Here is a 25343-nt window from a genome sequence, read left to right on the forward strand (position 1 = left end):
AGCGGCCATGGCTCACGGGCCTAGCCGCTCCACGGCATGTGGGATCTTCCCAGACTGGGACACGAACCCGTGTCCCCTGCATCAGCAGGTGGACTCTCAACCACTGCGCCACCAGGGAAGCCCCCATTTTTTATTGTAGTAAAATACACATAAAATTAACCATCGCAAAACATTTTTTATCATGTTTCACTGTTGTCTTCATTAATATTTTTCAAATGCTTATTGGCCATTAGCACTTCTAAAGTGAGATGATCATCTATTTCTTTATGTATCCTTCTAGATTAACGATATTAACCACTGGTCATAAATACTGCAAATATTTTCCCAACTTTTTTCCTATTAAATTTTGGCAATTTTTTAATCATAGAGGAATTTATATATATTTCAAATCTATAATTTTTTTCCTTTTTGCTATTGTGTTTAGACAGGCCTTGGCCCCCTTAGGATCAGCTAAATATTTGCCTATGCTTTCTTTTAATTCTTTTGTTGTAGTATTTATTCTTTAACTTTTTAATTAACCTGGAATTTTTTTTCTTGCCGTGCAGCTCAGCTTGCAGGATTTCAGTTCTCCAACCAGGGATTGAACGTGGGCCATGGAAGTGAAAGCCCAGAATCCTAACCACTAGCCCACCACAGAACTCCCTAACCTGGAATTTATTTTGGCACTTGATGTGTAGTAGATCTCAGAACAATTTCTAATCATCAGGCCTAGTTATTGCTTCAGTTACTTAACCAATGCCCAGTACAGTCACATTGTCAAAAGCTTCTGAGACACTGTAATAGTGTGAGAAATAAAACTCAAGGTCAAGAAGACCTGGACTCTATTTATAACTCTGCCTCCTCGTCCAAAGCTCAGTTTCTTGTAACATGTCCCCAGGCCCTTGCACTGATGGCAGATAAAGGGACATGCAGGCAGGTGCAGGGACGCAGAGTCCCTTTGCCTTGGCAGCCTACTCTCAGGGCCTGCACAAGGAGCTCCTGCCTGGCTTCCCAAAGGACTGAGAAGTGCCAGTTGAAATTCTGTGTGCTGGGGACTTCCCTGGTGGCGCGGTGGTTAAGAATCCGCCTGCCAATGCAGGGGACATGGGTTCGAGCCCTGGTCTGGGAAGATCCCACATGCCACAGAGCAACTAACCCCGTGCGCCACAGCTACTGAGCCTGCACTCTAGAGCCCTCGAGCCACCACTACTGAGCCCGTATGCCACAACTACTGAAGCCCGCGCATCTAGAGCCCGTACTCCACAACAAGAGAAGCCACCGCAATGAGAAGCCGGCGCACCTTAACGAAGAGTAGCCCCCGCTCTCTGCAACCAGAGACTTTCCAGCTGTTCTGTCTGGCCAGGTCTGAGAAGGTGCTGCTGAACCCTCCTTTTCAGCACTTCACCTTAAAAGTGTGCGGCCATTTCCACCCCCTTCCTCCTTTGCCAAACTTCAGACGCTGGGAAAACTCACAGGTGTTCAGGGTAAGCCAGGAACCCACTGATGCTAAACTTCAAACCGGCCAAAACCAGTTCTAAATAGGTCAGTTAGCCACTTTCCCCTAGGTTGGAGTTCCTCAGGCTTGTGCCCTTCTTTTCCCAGAAAGATGGTCAGAGGTTTAGTTTAGTCTTGATGTTTAAGAAATTCAGGGTGTGAGGTGGGGCCCTAAAGTTAACTTTTCTTACCCCTGCCTTTCTAAGTATTTTTCGGAGAAGCTCAAAGAAATCCACATTGTCAGCAAAACTTTAACAAGGCAGCATTCTTTTTCTCTTCCTTCTATTGTCCACCTGTTGGCAGGTTGCAAAGCACGTGTGGCTTATTCTCAACACATTCCTGAAAGCAGCAGCAACTTCTGAAACCCACCTCTTCTCTGCACATCAGCTCTCCAACAGGTTCACAAATATTATCCCCAAAGCTCTGCTGTTCGGGTTGCGATTCATCTGCCACTCATGAGGATCCTTGACACTTCAGGTAAGCTCCAATCTTAAGGGGTAAGAGTCTCAGATGCAAACGCTGGTGTCATTTTCTTTATTTTCCATACCAACTTAATTTCTGACTGAGGCTGAGCCCCCATTGGGCTGGTACTATAGACCAAATGTTTGCGTCCCCCACAAAATTCATATGTTGAATCCTAACCCCCAATGTGATGGTATTGGAGGGTGGGGCCTTTGGGAGGTGATTAGGTCATTAGGATGGAGCCCTCATGTTGGAATTGTTGTCAAACCCAAGTTCGTGTGCCCGACACGCAGTGAGGCCAAACAAACTGAAATGTTGGAGTTGCGATGAGAGCAAAGAAAGGTTTATTGCTGGGCTGAGCAAGGATTATTGCTGGGGTGAGCAAGGAGAACAGGCCACTTGTGCTCAAAAGACCTGAACTCCTCAGTGGGTTTCAAGGAAGCTTTTTTTTTTTTTTTTTTGCGGTACGCAGGCCTCTCACTGTTGTGGCATCTCCCGTTGTGGAGCGCAGGCTCCGGATGCGCAGGCTCAGCGGCCATGGCTCACGGAGCACGCTCCGCGGCGTGTGGAATCTTCCCAGACCCGGGCACGAACCCGTGTCCCCTGCATCGGCAGGCAGACTTTCAACTACTGCGCCACCAGGGAAGCCCCTCAAGGAAGCATTTTTAAAGGCAAGCTGAGGGAGGGGAGTCACAGGGTGTGTGAATCGAAGAGTTGTGGTTGATGATGAGGTAACAGGGTGGGGTCACAGGGATCAACATTACCAATCCTTAGGCTCCAGTAGGTCTGGGGGCTAAGTGCTTATGGTCATCAAATAGTTACCTTCTTCCATTTGGTGGCGATTTTAGCATCTGTAAAACAACTCAGGAAATGTGCATCAGATATTGTTATTCAGGTACTTCAGGGAGGAACTAAAAATTCTGTGACTGCCATATGGCTGTTTGACTGTTTAAATTCTTAGCAGTTCTCCTGGCCCAACTGCTATTTTTGTCATTACATGTTCACATCCTTTCCATCATTAATTCTTGAGGCAGGCTTTTGTGACTCAGCGGAGGCCTGGGAGACTACAGCTTTTCTACAAACAAGAGGGCGGGGAGGACATTGAGTGGGTGGAGGGGTCTGTTCCGGGAAGGCCCCATAGGGTCCTACTCCATTATAGAATTCGTGCCCCAAAGAGGCCCCAGAGAGCTCCCTCACTCCTTCTGTCGTGTAAGGACACAGAAGTATGCCATCTATAAACCAAGAAGCAGGCTCTCACTAGACACCAAGTCTGTTGATGCCTGGATCTTGGACTTCCCAGCCTCCAGAACTGTAAGAAATAAATGTCTAGTGTTTAAACTACCCAGTCCATAGTATTTTGTTATAGCAGCCCAAACAGACTAAGATAGCTGGCCTGGCGAACACTTCACCTCATTCTTGAGGATTGTGCTAAGTTTCCTGTATGTGTCCCCCACCAGGTCTGTGCCCATCCTTCACCCTGCTCTGTGCCCGGGAGGCTGACTTTGATGGGCCGTATCAGCTGGCTTCTCTTGCCCTCTGGTTTCTAGACCCCTTTTGAATGGGTCATCTGTGATCTGCCAGTACCCCCTGACAGGATATGCTCCCCTTTTAGTCTAGAAGGCTTTGCAGATGGGGTCCATCTGCTTCTCGGTTGTCAGTCTAACCAGGTCACTGCACAGATGTCTGTGGAACCCTTCAGGTTTGACAGGTCATGGCTCCTCCTATTTGTTGCTTTAGATGGATACGAGAATCTTAAGGTAGACGGCCTAGGTCTTGGCTATGCAGATCTTTGCCAGTTTGTGGACCAGCAGCATTGGGATCACCTAGGAACTTTTTGGAAATGCAGACTCTCAGACCCCATCCAGACCTACTGAGTCAGAACCTACATTTTAACCAGATCCCCTGTGATCTGTGTGTATATCCCAGTGTGAGAAGCCCTGGCCACCACACAGCCACTCTCTCTGGAGTCTTCCTACCTCCCCCATGGGGCTGTGGGGAAGCCCGACCCAGATTCCTACTACTCCAGGGTAGCAAATCAAGGCTATTTCTCTAGATTGGAGCAGGGAAGTTCCCCAGCTCTCCTGTTTCTCCAAGATACTTTGTTCACTCTAGCAAATTTCATTCTCTCTTGTCGTGTCAAGGAACCCTTTAAGTCAATGATACTCAAACTTGATTGCTCATTAGAATCACCGAAGGAGCACCCTAGGTCAATTAGAGTATTTGGGGGGTGGGACCCAGGTGGCAGTGTTTTAAAAACTCCCCAGGTGATTACAAGAGGAGCCAATTGAGAGTTCTCTGGAGGGCTTAAAAATTTCAAAAGCAAAGTCCAGGAAGAACTCCAGGCTACTTTTGCTTAAAGGTAGAAAGCGGGAAAAATACAGAGAGAGAAACATCATTAATAATTCAGAACATCCAGGCTCAGTAGCCACGTGAGCTGTCCCAGCACCATCTTGCTGGTCTTGATCATCAGGTCTCTGGTCTTCTCCTCATCTCTCTGGCTACTTGCTGCAAACCCTCTCATGATCTGCTCAAGTCTCCAGGGAAGAAAGTGAGCTCCTTGGAAGCCAGGTGCTCTCTCAAACTTCATTGTCTTCCCATAGCTCATAGTGAAGATGCTGAGGTCAGCGTAAATTTATGCAAATATAATCGCTCCCTTTTCTGAACTCCTGCAATGCTTATTGCCTGCGTTAATTGTTTCTCAATGACCACTGCTGTCTTGTCTGCTTTTCCTTTTTAGTCTCTCGTACTGCAAATTCACTTTCCTTATGTGTATGTGTCTCTGTCTTCTCTTCCCTAAAAGCCCATAGGCTTCTCAAAATCAGGATTTGGTGTTATCTCCCCCATGCCTACTACAGTGCTTAGTAAGCACAGAACTCTGTCCATTGAGTGACATACTCAGCAGAACTGACTTGTGGTCACTCTCTGAGGACTGTTTCCCTCCGGGTTTATCTAGAACCCTTTTTTCTGGTCATAACTTTACTAGGTTCTTTTTTTTATTATTATTGAAGTATAGTTGATTTACAATGTTGTGTTAATTTCTACTGTACAGCAAAGCGATTCAGTTATACATATATATCCGCTCTTTTTCCTATTTTTTCTATTATGGCCTATCACAGAATATTGAATATAGTTCCCTGTGTTATACAGTAGGAACTAGGTTCTTCTTAATGCATGCCTTTGGTCGTTCCTCTGCCTTGACTTGGTGTGATGAAAACATCAAAAGACAACCTAATTCCAGCTAAGCCTCCATTAACTTGTTTCTAAAATTGGGAAAATAATTGTATGTCATTGTAGGGTTAATGAGATATTACAGGGAGCTCTGACCTTGGAATGTATGTAGAAGCAAAATAAATGAAAATCATTCTGATTTTCCATTAGATAAAAGCTGCTTAAAAGGCTAATAGGTCAAAGGGCTCAAAGTATTAAGAAGAATGGTGCTCTATTTATTCACATTAAAAAACTGATTCAACTATGTATGGAATGTCTGCTGTATACAAAGCAGTAGGCAATGTAAATCCTGTTTCCTAGGATCACGGAAACTTTTTAACTCTAATAGCCACTTAACCAGTTGAAGTTGTTTCCCCATCTGTAAAATGAAAATATTTATACCCATTATATAAGGTTAGATGAAGATAAAATGAGAGAATGCTTGTAAGGTACATAGTATACTGCGAGTGCTCAATAAATGCCAACTATAATTCCTGGAACTTGTTGATGATAAAGAAACCAGTTGGCCCTGGGAATCTTGGGCTGATGGTGATTTCCCTCATAACAACGCGTACAATGCAAAGTTTTTACAATAGTTCTGCCTTAAGGAAGATTACGAATATGTTCCATCTGCAGAAAATACTTGCTGGAGTCTTACCTTTGAATCAAAAGCTGAGAGATTGTTCTTTCAAAATCCAATAGGTGGCACAAGGAGTACTGGCCAGCAGAGAGCTTTATCTTCCCACTTCCAGAGGGCCTTCATCTTGGACATGTCTTCCTAGTCTGTCACATGGTCACTCCATAAGTAGCTGTGCATAACAGACTCTTCAAATATACAGACCATGGTTATTATGGGGTTTCCTTAAAGAAAAAAGAGATGTGGTCTAGAAAGCAGTTGAGAATGAGTCCAGTTTTTCCCAAATACTTTCCCCTAAATATTCCACTCATCTGAAACTAGTTAATTACACTAAACTACTTAAATTCCAAATTGCCCTTATATGAAAGTTAAATACTGTTGTCTATAAATGTATTTCTTAGACACATGGTCCAAAAATCTAGTAGAAGGTCTGTCATCATTATTAACAGTGCCAGCTCTGTCATCACTGGGTGGTGTGGATGCTAAAGCAGTGGGCACTGGTCGATGAGCTGGGGGAGTGGGGGAAGATGGTCTGCCGTATTTGCTAATTTCTGTAGGTGTTTCCACCATGGCGAGTTTCAAATGCTAAGATGCAGTCCCTTACACAGAGCAGGGAAGAGATGAGCACAATATCCTGATCAGGTAATGCCAAAGTCTTATTTTAGAAATATTTCCATTATCATCAGAAGTGCTAATAAAATACCCATATTGACGATTTGGGGCTTCCTTTTCTCTTTCCTCTGATCAAAAAGCAGAGAGTGGGAATGAAAAATGGGAGGGAGAATGGACTACTAGACTCACCCAAACTGAATGATTAGCCTTAAGTAAACAAGGGGTGACCTATTTGATCATTTTACCCACCTGAGCTCGACACATAACAGAGTCAAAGCTCTATAAGGTGTAGCTCTCTGACTTGCTATTAAAGAGGTAATATATTAAATACAGAATTTCAGGTTAGGAAGGGACGATCCGCTCCAATTTTAGACAGCTTTAATTGCTCCTTTATATCATGTCAAAACCTGCTTACTTCTGTTTACAATAGCCAGGACATGGAAGCAACCTAAGTGTCCATTGACAGATGAATGGATAAAGAAGATGTGGCACATATATACAATGGAATGTTACTCAGCCATAAAAAGAAACGAAATTGAGTTGTTCGTAGTGAGGCGGATGGACCTAGAGTCTGTCATACTGAGTGAAGTAAGTCAGAAAGAGGAAAACAAATACCGTATGCTAACACATATACATGGAATCTAAAAAAATAAATGGTTCTTATGAACCTAGGGGAAGGACAGGAATAAAGACAGACGTAGAGAATGGACTTGAGGACAAGGGGAGGGGGAAGGGTAAGCTGGGACGAAGTGAGAGAGTAGCATAGACATATATACACTACCAAATGTAAAATAGATAGCTAGTGGGAAGCAGCTGCATGGCACCGGGAGATCAGCTCGGTGCTCTGCGACCACCTAGAGGGGTGGGATAAGGAGGGTGGGAGGGAGACGCAGAGGGAGGGGATATGGGATATACGTATGCGTATAGCTGATTCACTTTGTTATACAGCAGAAACTAACACAACATTGTAAAGCAATTATACTCCAATGAAGATGTTAAAAAGAAAAAATCTGCTTGCTTTTAACTTAAATTCACTTATTGAGGTTCTGGCCTAGAGAAAGAACATAGAAAATACATGTCATTCATTTTCCAAATGACAACCCAGAGCTAATTGAGGATAGGGTTTCATTTCCTCTTTGGATTTACTTCTCCAGGGTGAATATCATAGGCTCCTACAAACAGTATTTGCTGTTTCTCGTCACCCTTTTCATGTTTCTCTGGACATGCTCCAATTTGCCCATATCCCTCTCTTAAACTAGGCCCAAGGACTGAACACATGTCCTGCTCAGAATAACAGGGAACCACTATCCATCTTGTTCTTATCATCACATGTGTATCTGTACAGCCCAAAATCGCATAAGTTTTTTGGCAATGCAATGGCATCACACTCTTGATTTATATAAAATTATAGCTGACTAAAATCTTACATCTTTTTAACTTATTAATCCTCATATCCCTTATGCTATAATTACATTTTAAGAAATCTAAGTCCGGTGAATATACTAAAAACCATTGAATTGTACCCTTTAAATCAGTGGGTTGAATGATATGTGGATATCTCAATAAAGCTGTTAGAAATATAAGTTCAAGAAAGAAAGACAGATGTGTTTTATTAAATGCTAAATTTGGTGGGGACTTTCCTGGCAGTCCAGTGGTGAAGACTCCACACCTCCAATGCAGGGGATGCAGGTTTGATGCCTGGTCGGGGAACTAAGATCCCACATGCTGTGCGGTGCAGGCCCTGCCCCCCCCCAAAAAAAAGCTAAATTTGGTGTTTTATAAAATAAGTACTATATTTTGACAGGCACATTATCTCATAATATAATTCTTTCAATAATACCTTGTACCTTTGAGTCCTACAGGCATTAGGGAACAGGTGCAAGTGGAGGAGCAAGGATTTGAACCCAGGTCTGCTCGGGATGCCCATGTTCATGTCATGCTCATTCCACCATGCCTCCCCGCCTCCCTGTCACCTTGCTGTGTGCAAGGCTTTGTGATTGGTGCCCAGCTGAAATCAGTGGAGGAGGTCTGCCAGGCAGGCAGAGCTGCAGGACCACATGGGTCCTGAGAGGAGTAACAGGTGACATGATAATTGAGAGAGATTCAGTGTTAGAAAGACCTAGAAGGTAGCAAAAGGTAGGTGTCCCATACGTGGAGCAAATATGATTATTGGCAGTGGTGAAAGTGGGGGTGGGGGAATGGGAGAAACAGTGGGAGTGACCTAGACAGTGTGGGCAGTGTGGGACAGACAGGACAAGTGACAGCAAGCTCCCAGCTTGGTCTGCCTTTCAGGGGTGTTACCTGGAGAAAATAGACGTAAGCAAGTTAGAGTCCTGATTTTGAAGAGACCAGGGTTCTGGTCAGGTTATGGAGGCAGGAGCTAAAGCCTGAGGAATCGAGAACTCAGGCTCTACAACAGGGAATTAGAACAGGGACTCGATGCCTGGTTGAAGGCAAAAGCCCAGAGGCCAGAACCAGGGCATTTGATCAGAGCAGGACAAGTCACAGGATATCCTAACTTTGTCCCCTGAACTACTGAAACAGGGCCTTAAAGCCTTCAGCTAGAGACAGGATTGGGCCCTGAATCTGGGGGAGGGCCAAAGCTATAGATGAATGTCAAGTGGCACAGTGATGGGGACTGATAGCTCCTTAGAAGAGACCAGTGCCTATCGCGTTGTGTTTTGCTTTGTTTCCTGCAACATGCATGACCAATGACAGCTGTAGGTACACGTACCCCTTTAAAAATATTCAGGGTTAGACGCAATTATGGGTGTGCCATCTATAATGCCAGCTGCTTCCTACTACACAAATAAGCATTTCAGGAAGTGACTAGGAGAGAACACTGTTTTGGAATAACTATGAATCTGTTCTATTCAGTTTTATCATCAGCAAAAATTACTTGTATGCATGTCTGATTTGGGCAGGCCAGTGTGATGGGATCCCCCTGGGTGGGCATCCCCATGTGGACCCCGCCTGGTGTGGCCTCTCGCTCGGTGCCAGCTCACTCACTCAGCCAAGGCTCCTTGGGTTTCACGTAACAGATACAGTTCAAGGTTGCCTGAGCTAAAACAGAGAGTGGACTGGACATGGGCCAGAGCCGGAAGGGCAGCTGGGCCTCAAGGGGGTTAGAACAAAGCCCTGAGAGGCCCATGGGAACGCAGACGGCTATTCTCTTGCCACCTCCCCTTTTCTCCCAGGGGCGACCTGGTTTCTCATCTCTACTTCTCCCTGACGCTTTTAGTCATCTTTTGCTACATTCCAGTTTTTTCTGCCTCCCAGAGCACATCGTGAAAATGGCCATGCCAGCCCCTTATTGTATGCTGTCCTAGATCTAGGCCAATAGTGACTGACCAGAAGGGTTGTGTCCGCATTCCAGACGTCCTGCAGACAGAATCTCAGCTTGGGTCAGGAGTGTCTCCTCCAATCAGCTGTAGGCACTTGGGGTGGTAGTGACTCCTGGGGCCCACCCCTGTGGAAGTGGATGCATAGAAGCTCTTTAAAAAGGAGGCACAGACTGAACTAAGACCCCCTAAGGTGCCTACTCCCTCCAAACTGTTGTCAAGGCAGCCAGTGGCTCTAAGTCCTCCCGTTCAGGCTGCCTCACTGTAGCTCTGCCTTCAAACACTGAACAGTACCTAAACATAGTTTGTTAAGTGAAAAGGCCTTCATCATGAACTTCATTGATGATGAATGTCTGCAACAAAAACTTTTATTTTCAAATCTAGGGACCACACATTAAGGGGAGAAACCAGTTTAAACAAAAGACCCACCAAGGACATTGGAAATGAGCCTGTTTACAAGGATCTACATCGCCTAACAATATATTTTACAACCAACAGAATTACTGAGGCATATGTACAAGAAGTTAATTTGCAAAGTGCCTTTTTAAACAGCCCGCAAATTATGTCTGAATGAAAGCTATCTTATTCATACTTCTCTAGGTATCCAAAGAATGAAACCTGAAATCAAAGACTAGAAGCAGAAAATCTGGAGGTTCTGACTTACATGGGCTCCTGCTTCAGATTAATAAGGTAACATTAATGGAACCATGGAGCAGGTTACTAAATCTGAAGGCTGTACTCTTAGGCTCTGAGAGCAACCGAGACTCCTTCCCCTATAATCTCTAACAATGATGATGAGGAGGAGGAGGAGGAGGATGGTATTATCTGAGCACTGATTTTGTGCCAGGCACTGTGCTAAACACTTTGCATAGATTATCACATTTAATCTTTATAATTTCTCTATGAGATAGATTAGGGGTCCCCAACCCTGTTAGGAACCGGGCCTCACAGCAGGAGGTGAGCGGCGGCGAGTGAGCGAAGCTTCATCTGTATTTATAGCCGCTCCCCATCGCTTGCATTACCGCCTGAGCTCCGCCTCCTGTCAGATCAGCCGTGGCAATAGATGCTCATAGGAGCAGGAACCCTACTGTGAACTGCGCATGTGAGGGATCTCGGCTGCGCGCTCCTTATGAGAATCTAATGCCTGGTGATCCGAGGTGGAGCTGAGGCGGTGATGCTAGTGCTGGGGAGTGGCTGCAAATACAGATTATCATTAGCAGAGAGGTTTGACTGCACAGAGACCATAATAAATCAACTGCTTGTAGACTCATATCAAAACCCTATCAGTGAGTGGCAAGTGAAAACATGCTCAGGGCTCCCACTGATTCTGCATTATGGTGAGTTGTATAATTACTTCATTATATATTACAATGTAATAATAATAGAAATAAAGTACACAATAAATGGAATGTGGTTGAATCATCCCGAAACCTTTTCCCCACCCTCCGCTCCACATCCCACTCTGTGGAAAAATTGTCTTCCACGAAACCGGTCCCTGGTGCCAAAAAGGTTGGGGACCGCTGGGATAGATAGTATTATTTTCCCCACTTTACAGATGAAGAAACTAAGGCACCATGCTAGTTAAGGTCCCATGAATGGTAATTTGCAGAACAAGCATATAAGCCCAAGTCTGGCTGAAGCTGAAGACCTTAACCAATATAAAATACTTAGATTGTCCAACAAGAGATTTTTGTAAAAAATTGAAAATGAAGCTCCCTAATGGACAGTGGGAGTTCCTATCATTTTTTATCTCACGAGGAGTTTTCATTTTCAATGCATCTGAACAAGTTCTTGGGGGTTTTGTTTCTGTTTTTGTCTCCTATAAGGAAGGCACTAATGTCAAGGGTAATGCAAAAATGATTACGACCCTCTTGGGTTTCTCAAGGAGCTCAAGGTCATCTAATCCTTAACAAGAGGCGGTACAAAATAGTTAGAACGCTGAATATGGTGTCTCATTCCAGTAACATCCTAGCTCTAGGAGATGAAGGGGAGGAATGATCATGTCTACTAAGTATATAAAAGTTACGATTTGCTGCTGTTAGCTGAATCATGTCAGGGGACAGAAATCCCCTGTTAGCCAAAGTAATCAACAATTCTCAGCAGGACCAGTACAACTTCTGGTTAATCATGTACCCGTGTCTTTAAGTGAACTGTGGGTTGTGATCCTTATGAATAAGACACAAGACTAAAGGAAGGAATGGATCCTAGACAGGACTGATCCTTGTGGCCTGTTCTCAGTAAACACTGTCCCTGAAGAAAACACCACTGCTGTGAGCTGTCAGCCAGCAAACCGAGGCAGGGACAACAGGGAGAAAGGCAGGGGAGATCTTTGGAAAGAACTCTCCCCTCAACGTGACACTTTCAATCTCAAGGATCTTTCCAGAACAGTCCCAGGAATAAATGGGTACACCTGTTCTTTGTATTTTGATTGCAGAAACCAGTCCATCATCTGCCGCCAGCTGGACCCAGTGGATCTCAGTGCTGCCTGCCATCAGAAATCTGAACCATGCACCGATTGCTTGCTCTGTGCTCCACTTCCACGACCAAACCCTGCTTTCTGTTCAGGTAAGGCAAGCCCAGCTGTGTTTTTCTGCACCCCTGAAGTCTGCAGCGGTCTGTGATCAGGACGTAAAGTCTTATCGATGGCAGTGGAAAGCAGGATGCACTCCAGATTTTGGATAAAACAGGTCCAATGCTCCTTTTCATTTATATATGACTTTACATGACAAAGCCCATCACATTCATCATTAATTAAGCCCGCCGCTTGGTGCCCTCTGAGGCAGGGCTGAAATAGTCTGCTCATTTTACTGCTGACAAAACAAGATAGCAAGGCTTAGGGGTTTGCTGAAGTGAAGTGGTGTTCAACCGAGGAAGGCTGCCCCAATTCCCTTTCTAGTTCATTCTTTTTTGGCCTGGAAGAGGCCTTCAAAGTGCCCAGCTCTTAACTCCAAACAGCTTAAGGAAGTCAGCTGGGAAGAGTTGCTTGGCAGGGGAATGGCAGCTGTCACAACCAGAGCACAGTGTGGGGCTTGAATTCTTTGAAAACAGCCAAGTCATATTTCTCTGGCTCTCAGTGGATGTTAAACACACATGCACATAAGGTTTCTCCTGCCAGGCCAGAGAGCAGGCCAGGAAATGTGGGCAGTTGTAGCAATGTCACATTTGACCTGGTGGAAAGCCGCCTACCCACTACCCACACTTCACCCGTCTCTTACCAGATCCTTTATATTAAAATTTTAAATGAACTCAGAATTGAACCTATTCCAAGAGCAGGCCTAGTCCCATATTTGTGGCATGTGGGGAACAGGAAAAATGGTGGCCCACATATCATGTGTCTAAATATAAAAAAATTATAGCTGAAGCTAACAAGTTAGCCTTGACAGGCCAGTTAGCCTTTCCTACCTTGACAGATATATGTTTATAATGACCTATAAAATCAGTTTGATTGATGCAAAACTCCTCAGAGCTCCACACCAGAATGTGGTGGTTCCAGGAAAGCACTTCTGGCCTGATGTCATTTCCCACTTGCAGGCCTGGCCCATATCATAAAGGGCCTTATATACACACGACGATGATCCCACCCCACATACGTCCAAGCTCCTGCCATATCGGCACCCCCTCACAGCCACCGCTTTGGGCCTGTGGTACCACACCAATGGCACGGTCTCCCTTTGGAAGGGTAGATCAGGAAAAGAGGTTCATACGAGTCCTGGAAGCAGGGACTTTGGCAGGGAATTCTGGACCTAAAAGCAGAGCAAGGATCTGAGTGAATAAATCACTTGGCCTGTGGATTCCTCACCCAGTGAAGAGGAATGACCAGAAGAGAGCAACAGCAGAGCTCTCTAAAGAGTGGGCCCCAGGGAGGGGCCTCTTGCCAAGACCTAAGAGCAAATGCTATCCGGCCAAATAATAAATCAGCCAAAAGTGTGAGTTAATACTGGAGACGGCACAAATCTGGATACCATAAATAATTTCACTTCAGCTACAAGGCACAGAGGCATGAGCGATTTCAAGTGTTATGTCTGCTGCCTCCCACAAATAACTTACTTACTCTGGGCAGTAGGCGTGGTCTCCAGTAGGTGTAAAGGCCAGAAACCAAATGAATAAGCTCTGTAATTAAATATTTTACTCAAGAGGCTGAGCTCCCATAAAAAAAGCAGATACCAAAGCTCTAGGTGGTGACCCTAGGTTGGGTACCCCTACTATTGCCTCCCCAAAATGGACCAAGTGGGTAGAAGGAGAGATTCCCCGGGCCCCTGGGCGTGTGCTGCATTGGTCTTTGTGGAGAGGTCCTTGGGTCAGCTGAGGTTTCGAGGGGCCGTGGGACAAAACAGACCCCTCTGTCCACATCGCTTCCCTTAGAGTCAGAGCCATGATCCCAGTCCTGGGGCTTGAAATGCAAAGAGGTTAACATTACAAGCTCCCGTATTAACTCATCGATCAACTTTGTTTAAATTAATGATTTACAACATTCAATTTTAAGGGAACCATGTCCACATCTAAAAAGTATTTTTATCATCAAATTCTCAAGGCAAAAGATGTAAATAAGGAAATGTGTAAGATGTATATTTTGATGCTAATTTGTGGCTGTGCTGTATGTCAATGGTAACAGCATTGAATTCTGGATTCTTTTTTTTTTTTTTTTTTTATTTACTTTTGGCTGTGTTGGGTTTTCGTTTCTGTGCGTGGGCTTTCTCTAGTTGCGGCGAGCGAGGGCTACTCTTCATCGCGGTGCGCAGGCTTCTCATTGTCGTGGCTTCTCTTGTTGCGGAGCACAGGCTCTAGACGCGCAGGCTCAGTAGTTGTGCCTCACGGGCTTAGTTGCTTCGCGGTATGTGGGATCTTTCCAGACCAGGGTTCGAACCCATGTTCCCTGCATTGGCAGGCAGATTCTTAACCACTGCGCCACCAGGGAAGCCCTGGATTCTTGATTCAAAGGCTTTAGTCCAACCTTTTCTGACAGCACTATTCCTAATATATGAAGGACATATTTCCTTAATGATCTTTCGATGGTGGTTATATAAATTAATACATTAATTTGTTTTTCTTTTAAAATGGAGATAAAAATAGAGCCCAAATCAGAATAAAAGAGTCAATTCACACCATCACATAGTGGTCACATCTGTGGAGTGGACAGACAGATCCTCTTCCTGCCCCTACAGCCTTCTCCCCCACAGATCCACTATCTGTTCAGACAGACCCATTCTGTATAGCCAGGGACAATCTGTGTGCCTATACTGACCCCATTTCTGGTTGTCACTTGATAACATGGCCCATCTACTTTTGTGTTGCCACCCACACAAGTATCCAACTTCCTGAAGGCATGCCCTCAGCCTCCCCACCACAGTTCAAGTTTCCACATTATCTGATCCATCCTCCTCACCCATCCAGTTCAGGTGAATTGTATGTCCAAAGAAGGTGATGTGATGCTGTCAATAAGACCTTGCTGGAATGGTACAGTCCTGTCATTGAATGAGAAGAATGACTCTCAGACAATGCTGATGGCTGCTAGTAATACCTGATGTCACTGATATCGAGGAATGTAACCTTTCATTTATCTAGAATAGTTAGGGAACAGGGAGTTCTAATATACTGGATAATCGCTTAACTATAGACTACCAGTTTTGAAAGAAAAATAAACTAATTTGGAAAGAACTATAAATAACACAACAGCACATTCCTGGCAGATCATAATTTTACCTGGCATTGTAATTATTTACGAGTGTGCTCCACCTCCCCTGCAAGGCCATCAGCTTCTCTCCTTTTTTTTGGCCCCGCTGTGTGGCATGCGGGATCTTAGTTCCCCAACCAGGGATCGAACCTGCACCCCCTGCATTGAGTGCAGAGTCTTAACCACTGGACCACCAGGGAAGTCCCACCACCGGCTTCTTTTTTTTTTTTTTCTTAACCATCCTTATTGGAGTATAATTGCTTTACAATGTTGTGTTAGTTTCTGCTGTATAACAAAGTGAATCAGGTACATGCATACATATATCCCCATACCCCCTCCCTCTTGCACTTCCCTCCCACCCTCCCTATCCCACCCCTCTAGGTGATCACAAAGCACCGACTAGCTATCTATTTTACATTTGGTAGTGTATATATATCAATGCTACTCTCTCACTTCGTCCCAGCTTACCCTTCCCCCTCCCAGTGTCCTCAAGTTCATTCTCTACATCTGTGTCTTTATTCCTGTCCTGCCCATAGGTTCATCAGAACCTTTTTTTTTTAGATTCCATATATATGTGTTAGCATACGGTATTTGTTTTTCTCTTTCTGACTTACTTCACTTTGTATGACAGACTCTAGGTCTGTCCACCTCACTACAAATAACTCAATTTCATTTCTTTTTATGGCTGAGTAATATTCCATTGTATATACGTGCCACATCTTCTTTATCCATTCATCTGTTGACCACCATTGGCTTCTGAAGAGATGGTCTGGATCAGTTTCATCTTTATTACCCTTATAGTACCTGGAGAGTTGCTTTATATATTGTAGGTGCTAAAAAATTTTTTTATTAAATGAAAATATAGTTGACCCTTGAACAATGTGGGGGCTTGGGGTGCCTACCCCACACGGTCAGAAATCTGCATATAACTTTTCACTCCCCCGAAACATACTGCTAAAAGCCTACTGTTGACTGGAAGCCTTACTGATGACATAAACAGTCCATTAATATATATTTTGTATGCTATATGTAATGTATACTCTTCTTATAATGAAGTAAGCTACAGAAGAGAAAATTTTATTAAGAAAATCATAAAGTAGAAAAAAATTTACAGTACTATACTATACTTATTGATACTGTATGTTTATGTTGTCTGTTTACAAGATGAATCTTCTGTCAGTATCTACATCAATATTGTCTTATATGATACAAAACACTGTAGATGTTATCCAGATAACTAACACTATTACCCAAAAACTGGGTTCACCTCTTGGTGGGTGTTGAGCCAAAAGACACAACCAAGCCAAAGAGCAGGAGAAGGAAGGACTTAAGCAAGTAAGGAGCACACTGGGGATCTTTCCCAAAGAAGTGTCTCCACTTAAGCTAAAGGTACATGCATATTTATGTAGGGGCTTGAGCAGAGGAGAATTCAGCATAGAATTGGGCAAAGGTCGACAGAGTCCAAGCTTTAGTTGATTGAAGTCACAAGGGTCAGAAAAGGTCAACATCATCATCCTTTACGTTCTGGTTGATCTGGTGATTGACTGCTTCAGGCTCATCTTTACCACTGAAATAGAACTGGAAGCCTTTACAGCTGATTTGCTATCTTTGCTATTGTTACTTCTTGCCTGGTAACAGTCATTTGTTCCTGCTTCTTTTGTTCCCTTAAGATTATTAATTACTGAGATCTGTTTGAGGACAAGCACTGTGGCCAGGCTTAGATCACAAAATGACTTAGGCCAAAAGTGGCTTCTCTTTGTCAAGAAAGCCATGCCTGGTTCTCTTTCTCTGGGGACCCTCTACCCAATCTGCTTACAAAATCCCCCCTTGAGATATTTCACTCTTCAGTCCTGAGGGGTACTGGACTGAAGGTAAGTCTTCTGTAATTGCTTCCTGCTGAGAATGGATGTTTTAGTCTTCCTAGTTAGAGGAGTGAAAATCTCTTGCTGCTAGAGCTAGGTAGGTTTTGGGGTCCACCAAAGTAGTGTCTGAACCTTGCTTGAATAGCATTATTCTAGCAGGTGTAGAAGAGGCACAGTGGGAGAGACAGTTAACAGCAACTTTGCAACATCATTAGCACAGACTTGAGCCAAGAGCCCCCTAAACCAAACCATTTTTCTAATATTTTCCCTAAACTGGGAAGGGGATCATTCAGAGACGAGATTTGGTTTTTCATGTGCATCATAAGTTGAGTTTTATTAGAAGACTTATCAGGTATTAAAAACAGCATTTGGTATATATTATAGCATAAGTTCCTCCTTGAGAGGCTGTTAAAATATCAAGGGCCATGCAGTTTTGTAGGACCGCTTTTTCATCATAGAAACTTTTTTTTTTTTTTTTTTGTGGTACGCAGGCCTCTCACTGTTGTGGCCTCTCCCATTGCAGAGCACAGGCTCTGGACGTGCAGGTTCAGCGGCCATGGCTCACGGGCCCAGCCGCTTCGCGGCATGTGGGATCTTCCCGGACCGGGGCACGAACCCGCGTCCCCTGCATCAGCAAGCGGACTCTCAACCACTGCGCCACCAGGGAAGCCCCATAGAAACTTCTGAGTTCATTAGACTGACAGCCTGATTACTGTTGTTAAGGCTTGCTGGGTAAATTTTGTTAAAGCCTCTATGTGAGTGATGATGACGTCCTCTGTCTGTTTGATTTCTTTCTTCTTCTTCTTCTTTTTTTTTTTTTTTGGCCACACCATGCAGCTTGCAGGATCTTAGTTCCTTGACCAGGGATTGAACCCCAGGCCCACTGCAGTGAAAGCTGAAAGCACCAAGTCCTAACCACTGGACCACCGGGGAATTCCCCTCTATGTTTGGTTTCTAAAAGCATCCTCTCCTCAATGGCCAAAGCAGATGTACAATGCATGTTCTACAGGCCACAAAACAGGCCATTCTGGTCAGTAAAGTTTAAGTTAAACCATGTATAAGCCAGCATGACTTGCCCATATCTCAATATGAAGATTTTTTTTCATCATTTCCCCTCTTGATTGAAAGTCTTTCAATAGACAAAAATATTTGTCCCTTGATGCCAGGGTGGTTGATGCCTGCCCTGGGTTCATCATGTCCCTTGGTGCTAAGCCTCCTTTTTGTTAATATATAGATATTCTTCTAGTTATCCACATTGGGGGAAGTTAATCAATATTGTGAACAGGCTCAGAGGTATGTTAATGGGGAAACATTTTGTAGGTTATATATACATTTATCCATTATACCAGATTGTAACACAAACATTGTACATGTGCTTATAGCAGTAGACTTAAAGCAAGCAGTGATACATGTCATGAGTAGTTACACTCTGTGATAACTTCACTAGATAATTTTCTTTTCCTCCTGAACATCAGGGCAAACATATGGCTAACACAATAACATTCAATTTTGATAGGGCCTTGACATGGGGCATCTGATCTTCTTCTAAAGATACATTGTTGTGATAAGCTTCAGAAACAAACTTAGAGTGTCTTTTTAGCAATTCATTTAAAATTTACAATTATGTAATGTAACAATAAGTAGCTATCTGGGAGGTGAGTCTCAGGCAGTAAATACAGACCTCAATTAACAAAACTTGATTTTAGTATCCACTGAAACATAATTTTTCTCTACAATTACCCTCATTTTTAGCAAATATAGCCAAATTAAGACTAATTTGCAAAATAAGTCTGATTAATTGATTACTTAGGCTCTTCTAAGTTGGCTCGGCTGGAGCTTTTCATAAGGAATCTCAATTGAACTTTTGAAAGGTCTCTTAAAGCCAGGAAAGCCATGCCATGGGCCTGTCACAGATTTCACATGAAATATCTATAGATTTGAGTGAATTCCGCCCTTTTCAAGGTCCCCCAAATACCTTGAGGTTCCTGTACCTTTTAGGTGGTGGCCTTTATCTACCTGATAATGCTGCTGGGAACTTAAGAATTTCTAATTTTTGGAGGGATCAGGTAGAAAGAAAAAGACAAATGTTCCTGTTTTACTTCCAAAGGTATAATTTACCAAATTGCTGTTAGTCATAATTAGCTTGAGCGGAAGGGTTTCTTTATATCTGGAAAACACAGATTAAAGCCAGTAACATTTTAGACAAAAACAATAAAAATTATAACCATATTCATTAGTTCACTCAATAGCTAATCCTTTTTGTTAACAGTTTTATGAAGCCATCAGGTTTTCATTAAGATTCTTTAATTTCTTACCCAGTTCAGTGGTATGATCAGAAATTTATCAGAGACCTATACTTATCAAAACATCCTTCCTAAGAATCTTCTTGAAGATGAAGCACTTTTGCAGAACATCAGAGTAGAACAATAACTGTCTGTAAATGACAAGACTTAAAAAGGCGTGATTGGGCTTCCCTGGTGGCGCAGTGGTTGAGAGTCCGCCTGCCGATGCAGGGGACACGGGTTCGTGCCCCGGTCCGGGAAGATCCCACCTGCCGCTGAGCGGCTGGGCCCGTGAGCCATGGCCGCTGAGCCTGCGCGTCTGGAGCCTGTGCTCTGCAACGGGAGAGGCCACAACAGTGAGAGGCCTGCATACCGCAAAAAAAAAAAAAAAGGCGTGATTAACACCTGATTACAATGTAATTGACAAAGAATGTTGGTTACTGCTGTGACATACAACATTTTAAGATAATACCTAGAATTACGACAGATAACATTATATACCAGGACATATCCAAATTTTATATAATTTCTAGAGTGTCTATATTAATAATATATTAATAACATTTATCCCTACAGTATAACCTGAGAAAGCTTGTCACTCATTTGACAGTGCTTCCCATGTAATTTAACATACCAAATAATCCTAGTTAATTTAATATCTCTCTCTGAGGTGCTTCAGGGGTCCTCTGAAGCATCATAGTTAGCTGGAGGTCAAAAGAACTTCAGTTAGAATTTGATATTTGGGGGACTTCCCTGGTGGTCCACTGGTTAAGACTTTGCACTTCCACTGCAGGGGGCACAGGTTCAGTCCCTGGTTGGGGAACTAAGATCTCATAAACTGTGTGGCATGGCCAAAATTTTTTTTAAAAAGAATATGATATTTGGGAATTTTGTCAAAAATATCAAAAGGTGGGGTGGAGTCAAGATGGAATACTAGGAGGATGCAGAATTTGCATCTCCTCACAACTAGGGCACCTACCAGGCACCGGTGGGGGACCACAGACACCTAAGGGAACAGGAGGAACCTCCAGCGACCGGGTAGTACATGGGGTGTGAGGGGAGTGAAGGTGGGGGGAGAAGTGGAGGTGGGATGGGACTGGCGCCCCTGAGGGGTGGCTGGGGGAGGGGAAGGGATCCCACGCCCAAAGGGGGAAATTGGGGGACCACTGGGAGGGCAGAGGATCAAAAGGGAACGTGGCCACACTTCCCCTGCCCACCTGGGCCCCCAGGAGCCTGCTGAGAGCTGGGGCCTGATCCTCTGCCCACCGAGGCCCCCTCCTGCTGCGGGTCCTGAGGGAGTGGGAGGGAGGGAAGGGGGAACAAAAGTAAAGGCCGGACCTCCTGGACCGGCATCCCTGAGGGGCAGCTGGGGGAGGGAAGGAATTCCTACAGCCAGCGGGACCTACCTACGGTTAGGGGTCCAGTGACGACGGGGGAGACCCTGGGTGAGATGATGGGTGAGGGGTGCAAAGGACTGGAAGGGAACGTGGCCAGTGCTTTCCCTGTCCACTTAGGCATCACACCACGTGCTCCTGGGCCGAATGCTCTGCCCTCGGAGCCTCCCTCCTGCTGCACAGAGTCCAGGCCCCGCCCCTACACCCCCACCCAGGGCCCCATCTCTACACTCGGAGACATATGCGCACTCCAACTGCGCTAAGCGTGAAACCCACCCACACACCCTCACTCAGGGCCCTACTGCCAAACTCCGGAACCCCACACTCCAGAGGACCTCCTTTCCACGTGCTGCCTCTCCCCTTCTGCGCAGGTCCTAAGCAGAGGCCCTGCCCCACATTCAAACGGCACCCCGCCACCTGCTTAAGTCCTGCCTCACCCTAAACCCCGCCCCTGCCTAAGTTTCCACCCCCCCATCCCCGCCTAAACTCCACCCCCATAGCCAAGGCTTTTTTTTTTCTTTTCTTTTTTCCTTTTTTAGATTGGATTTTGTTTTACCTTGTTGATTCATTGTTGTTGATTCTTTTATATTTTTATTTTTCCTAATCTTTTATTTTTCTGATTTTATTTTATTCTTTATACTTTATTAGTGATCCCTCCTTTTGGTTTGTTCTTCCCCCTCCCCCCTTTTCTGTTTTCTTTTTTCTGTTGTGGTTTTATTTTACCTTGTTGCAGTTGTTTCAATTATAGTTTTATTTTTCCTAATTATTTTTTATCTAATATTTTGTTTTTTATTCTTTGATATTGTACTGCTCCTTTTTTTCTTTGTTCCTTTTTTTTTAACTGTGCCATGAAGCTTGTGGGATCTTGGTTCCCAAGCCTGAGGTCAGGATTGTCTGACAACCCCTCAGAGTCCAAGCTAACCTGGCCAGACTATCACCCAAAAACTGGGTTTGCCTCTTGGAGGGTGTCAGGTCAAAAGCCACAACAAAACCAAAGACCAGGAGAAGGAAGGATTTATTACTTGGAGCAAGGAGAACACTGAGGTTCTTTCCCAAAGCAGTATCTTCCTGAACAGCAAAATTAGGGAATTTTTAAGCTAAGCATACATGCATATTCATGAATGGGCTTAGGTGGTAGGTAGAGTCCAAGCTTTAGATGATTGAAGTCATGAGGGTCAGAAAAAGTCAACCCTATCATCCTTTAGATTCCAGTTGATCTGGTGGTTGAGCACCTGAGGGGGCATTTAAATTTTGCGAAATAGCTCAAGATGGTGCTTCAGGCTAGCCTTTACCATTGAAATAGAACTGGGAGTCTTTACAATTTGTTATCTTTGCTATTGTTACTTCTTTTGCCTAAGTTTGTCCTTTTGTTCTCTTAAGATCATTATTACTGAGACCTGTTCAAGGACAAGTACTGTTGCCAGGCTCAGATAACAAAATGGCTTAGGCCAAAAATGGCTTCTCTTATGTCAAGAAAGCCATGCCTGGTTCTCTTTCAACAGGGATCCCCTACCCTATCTGCTTACTGGACAAGATTAACTGCACAGTTCTTGAGTCATTCCTCCTCCCCTGTTGAGATGGGGACAGAAGCTGATTTGTTGGGTGAATGCCACTCACTTCTTCAAAGGGACACTCCAGATCAAGATGTCTGGAGTAGCCTCTGAGTCTGATAAGTGAGCTGAGGTGCATGGACCTGACAACTCAGGCACCAAGAGGGATTCTCCTATGCCCTTGCCTGCAGGACCCCAGCAACATAGAGCTGGGAGAACCCAAAGGGGCTAGGCGAGATGTCCCTGCGTGGTTGCCAAAATTTTTACAAAAAAACTGTATTGACCTCTTGGTGGGGGTCAAGCCAACAGATACAGCCAAGCCAAAGATCAGGAGAAGGAAGGATTTGTTACTTGCAGCAAGTAAGGAGAACACTGGGGATCTTTCCCAAAGCAGTGTCTCCCTGAACAGCAAAATTGGCAAAGTTTTTGTTGTTGTTGTTTTTTGTTTGTTTTAATATTTATTTATTTTGGCTGCATCGGGTCTTAGTTGCAGCATGCGGGATCTTTGCTGTGGCATGCAGGATCTTTCGTTGCAGCATGCAGGCTCCTCATTGAGGCACGTGGGCTTCTCTCTAGTTGTGGTGTGCGGGCTCTAGAGCATGCAGGCTTAGTTGCCCTGCAGCATACGGGAATCTTAGTTCCCTGACCAAGGATCAAACCTGCATCCCCTGCATTGGAAGGCAGATTCTTAACCACTGGACCACCAGGAAAGTCCCAAAATTGGTGACGTTTTAAGCTGAGGGTACATGCATATTCATTCATGAAGGGTCTTGAGCAGAGAATTCAGCATACAGTTGGGGATTGACAGAGTCCAAGCTTTAGTTGATTGAAGTCACCAGGGTCAGAAAAGGTCAACAGCATCATCCCTTAGGTTTCAGTTGATCTGGTGGTTGAGTGCTCCAGGGAGGTTTAAATTCTACAAAACAGCCCAAGAAAGTGCTTCAGGCTAATCTTTACCATTGAAGCAGAACTGGGAGTCTTTACAACTGATACATTACCTTTGCTATTGTTACTTCTCTTGCCTGATAACAGTCATTTGCTCCTGCATTCTTTTGTTCCCTTAAGATCATTAATTACTGAGACCAGTTCAAGGACAAGCATTGTGTCCAGACTTAGATCACAAAGTGGCTTAGGCCAAAAATGGCTTCTCTTATGTCAAGAGGAGCTATACTTGGCTGTCTTTCTCCGGGGACCCCTTACCCTATCTGCTTACAACACTAGACATCAAAAATGAAAATATAATGTGAAAAAAATCCATATTTATTTACAGATAAAATGATTCATGCATTGATAACAAAGAAGGAGCAATATGATTGCTTTATGGTAGCCTAGTGTAATTGATACTATTGCTTCACTGTAACTTAGCATATACCCACATGAATGGTTATACCATTTTTATGGCATACAGTATTACAGTCATATTCATACTACAGTATTAGAAACATTGTTATTTTTTTTAAAAAACCACATACCCGTGATGATAGGCAGATATGCAGTTTCTCCAGTTACAAGAGAGAGACAGAGAGACAGAGAGAGAGGGAGGGAGAGAGAGGCATAGTATATGGTCATGTAATTCTTTGAAAGCAAATTTATGAAACAGTAAGAAAACTAAAATTAATTTCGTATTAAATATCACTCACTTCATGCTTACGTATGGATAGGCTATCTACTTCAAGTCTTGCACAGGATGTTCTATATGTATATTTTTGAATATTTATTGAAAAAAAATCTGCATGTTAAGTGGACCCATGCAGTTCAAGCCCATGTTGTTCAAGGGTCAACTGTACAGAACACATACTATAATTTACCAACATGACTTAATCCTTCTTTGATAACTCAGAAGGCCCTCCAGGATCACACATTTCTTCAAGCTTATTATTATGTGTTTTATCTCTGGGGATGTTTAATATAGGCCAAGTGACGAAAGCAGAATTCTGTAATGACTGGAAGACAGAACTTGATGTCCACTGACTCATTCCAATTCTAAGTCTATGTGCGTGTGTCTTAAAGTCAAATATAGAAGTGATCCCATTTATTACTACCTAAAAGAAACACCACATCACAGTGCAATTGTTTATGAAAATAGGTTACAAATAAGGAGTGTTAACCAGCTTCTGATTATAAACCTTAACCAGGGCAAGGAATGTATCTTAGAGATTTTTGAAAAGGTAGGCTATCATTAATTAGTACCATTAATATGTTATTACCAGCGGCCTCCCCCGCCCCCGTCGGCCGGGGTGCTCTAGATGCTGCACGGAGACCCCCTGCGCCCCTGCGAACATGGCGCTGGAGCGTGCGGGCCGCGGTCTGCAGCCTGCGTGCGCGCCATCTCTGCGCCCAACGCGCCTTGCTCCCCGCTGCCTTGGGTACTGCGGGCGGGCGCCCTCGGGGCAATGCGCCCCGGCCATAAATTCACAAACATGAATAGGTAACAACAGAAAACAGTGTTGGAATAGTGCGAATCAGCAATTTTGCATAGGAAGCTTTGGGAGACGTTGTTTACTGTAGTCTGCCTGAAGTTGGGACAAAATTGAACAAATGAGGAATTTGGTACTTTGGAAATTGTGAAAGCTGCTAGTGAACTCTATTCTCTTATCAAGAGAAGTAACTAAAATTAATGAAACTCTAGCAGAAAATCCAGGACTTGTCAACAGATCTTGTTATGAAGATGGTTGGCTGATCAAGATGACACTCAGAAAGCAGAAACTAACACACCATTGTAAAGCAATTATACTCCAATAAAGATGTAAAAAAAAAAAAAAAAAAGATGACACACAGTAACCCTTCAGAACTAGATGAACTAATGAGTGAAGAAGCATATGAGAAATATATAAAATCTATTGAGGAGTGAA

The 25343-nt window shown here is 44.0% G+C and overlaps 1 protein-coding gene and 1 pseudogene across 1 annotated transcript in view; both read left to right on the forward strand.

Moving 5' to 3' along the window:
- The first annotated feature begins 576 nt into the window (after positions 1–576).
- The window catches only part of RAB8B (RAB8B, member RAS oncogene family), a 100231-nt gene continuing 75464 nt past the window's right edge, over positions 577–25343 (forward strand). Inside the window, exons 1-4 of the mRNA XM_060151385.1 lie at positions 577–1463; positions 1777–1950; positions 10333–10422; positions 12167–12297. Coding sequence (XP_060007368.1) covers positions 10397–10422; positions 12167–12297 — 157 coding nt within the window. The 5' untranslated portion in view covers positions 577–1463; positions 1777–1950; positions 10333–10396. The remainder of the gene's footprint in view (positions 1464–1776; positions 1951–10332; positions 10423–12166; positions 12298–25343) is intronic.
- LOC132508937 (glycine cleavage system H protein, mitochondrial-like) lies at positions 24689–25342 on the forward strand (annotated as a pseudogene).

Source organism: Lagenorhynchus albirostris, chromosome 1, assembly GCF_949774975.1.
Source record: "Lagenorhynchus albirostris chromosome 1, mLagAlb1.1, whole genome shotgun sequence".
Lineage (NCBI taxonomy): Eukaryota > Metazoa > Chordata > Mammalia > Artiodactyla > Delphinidae > Lagenorhynchus > Lagenorhynchus albirostris.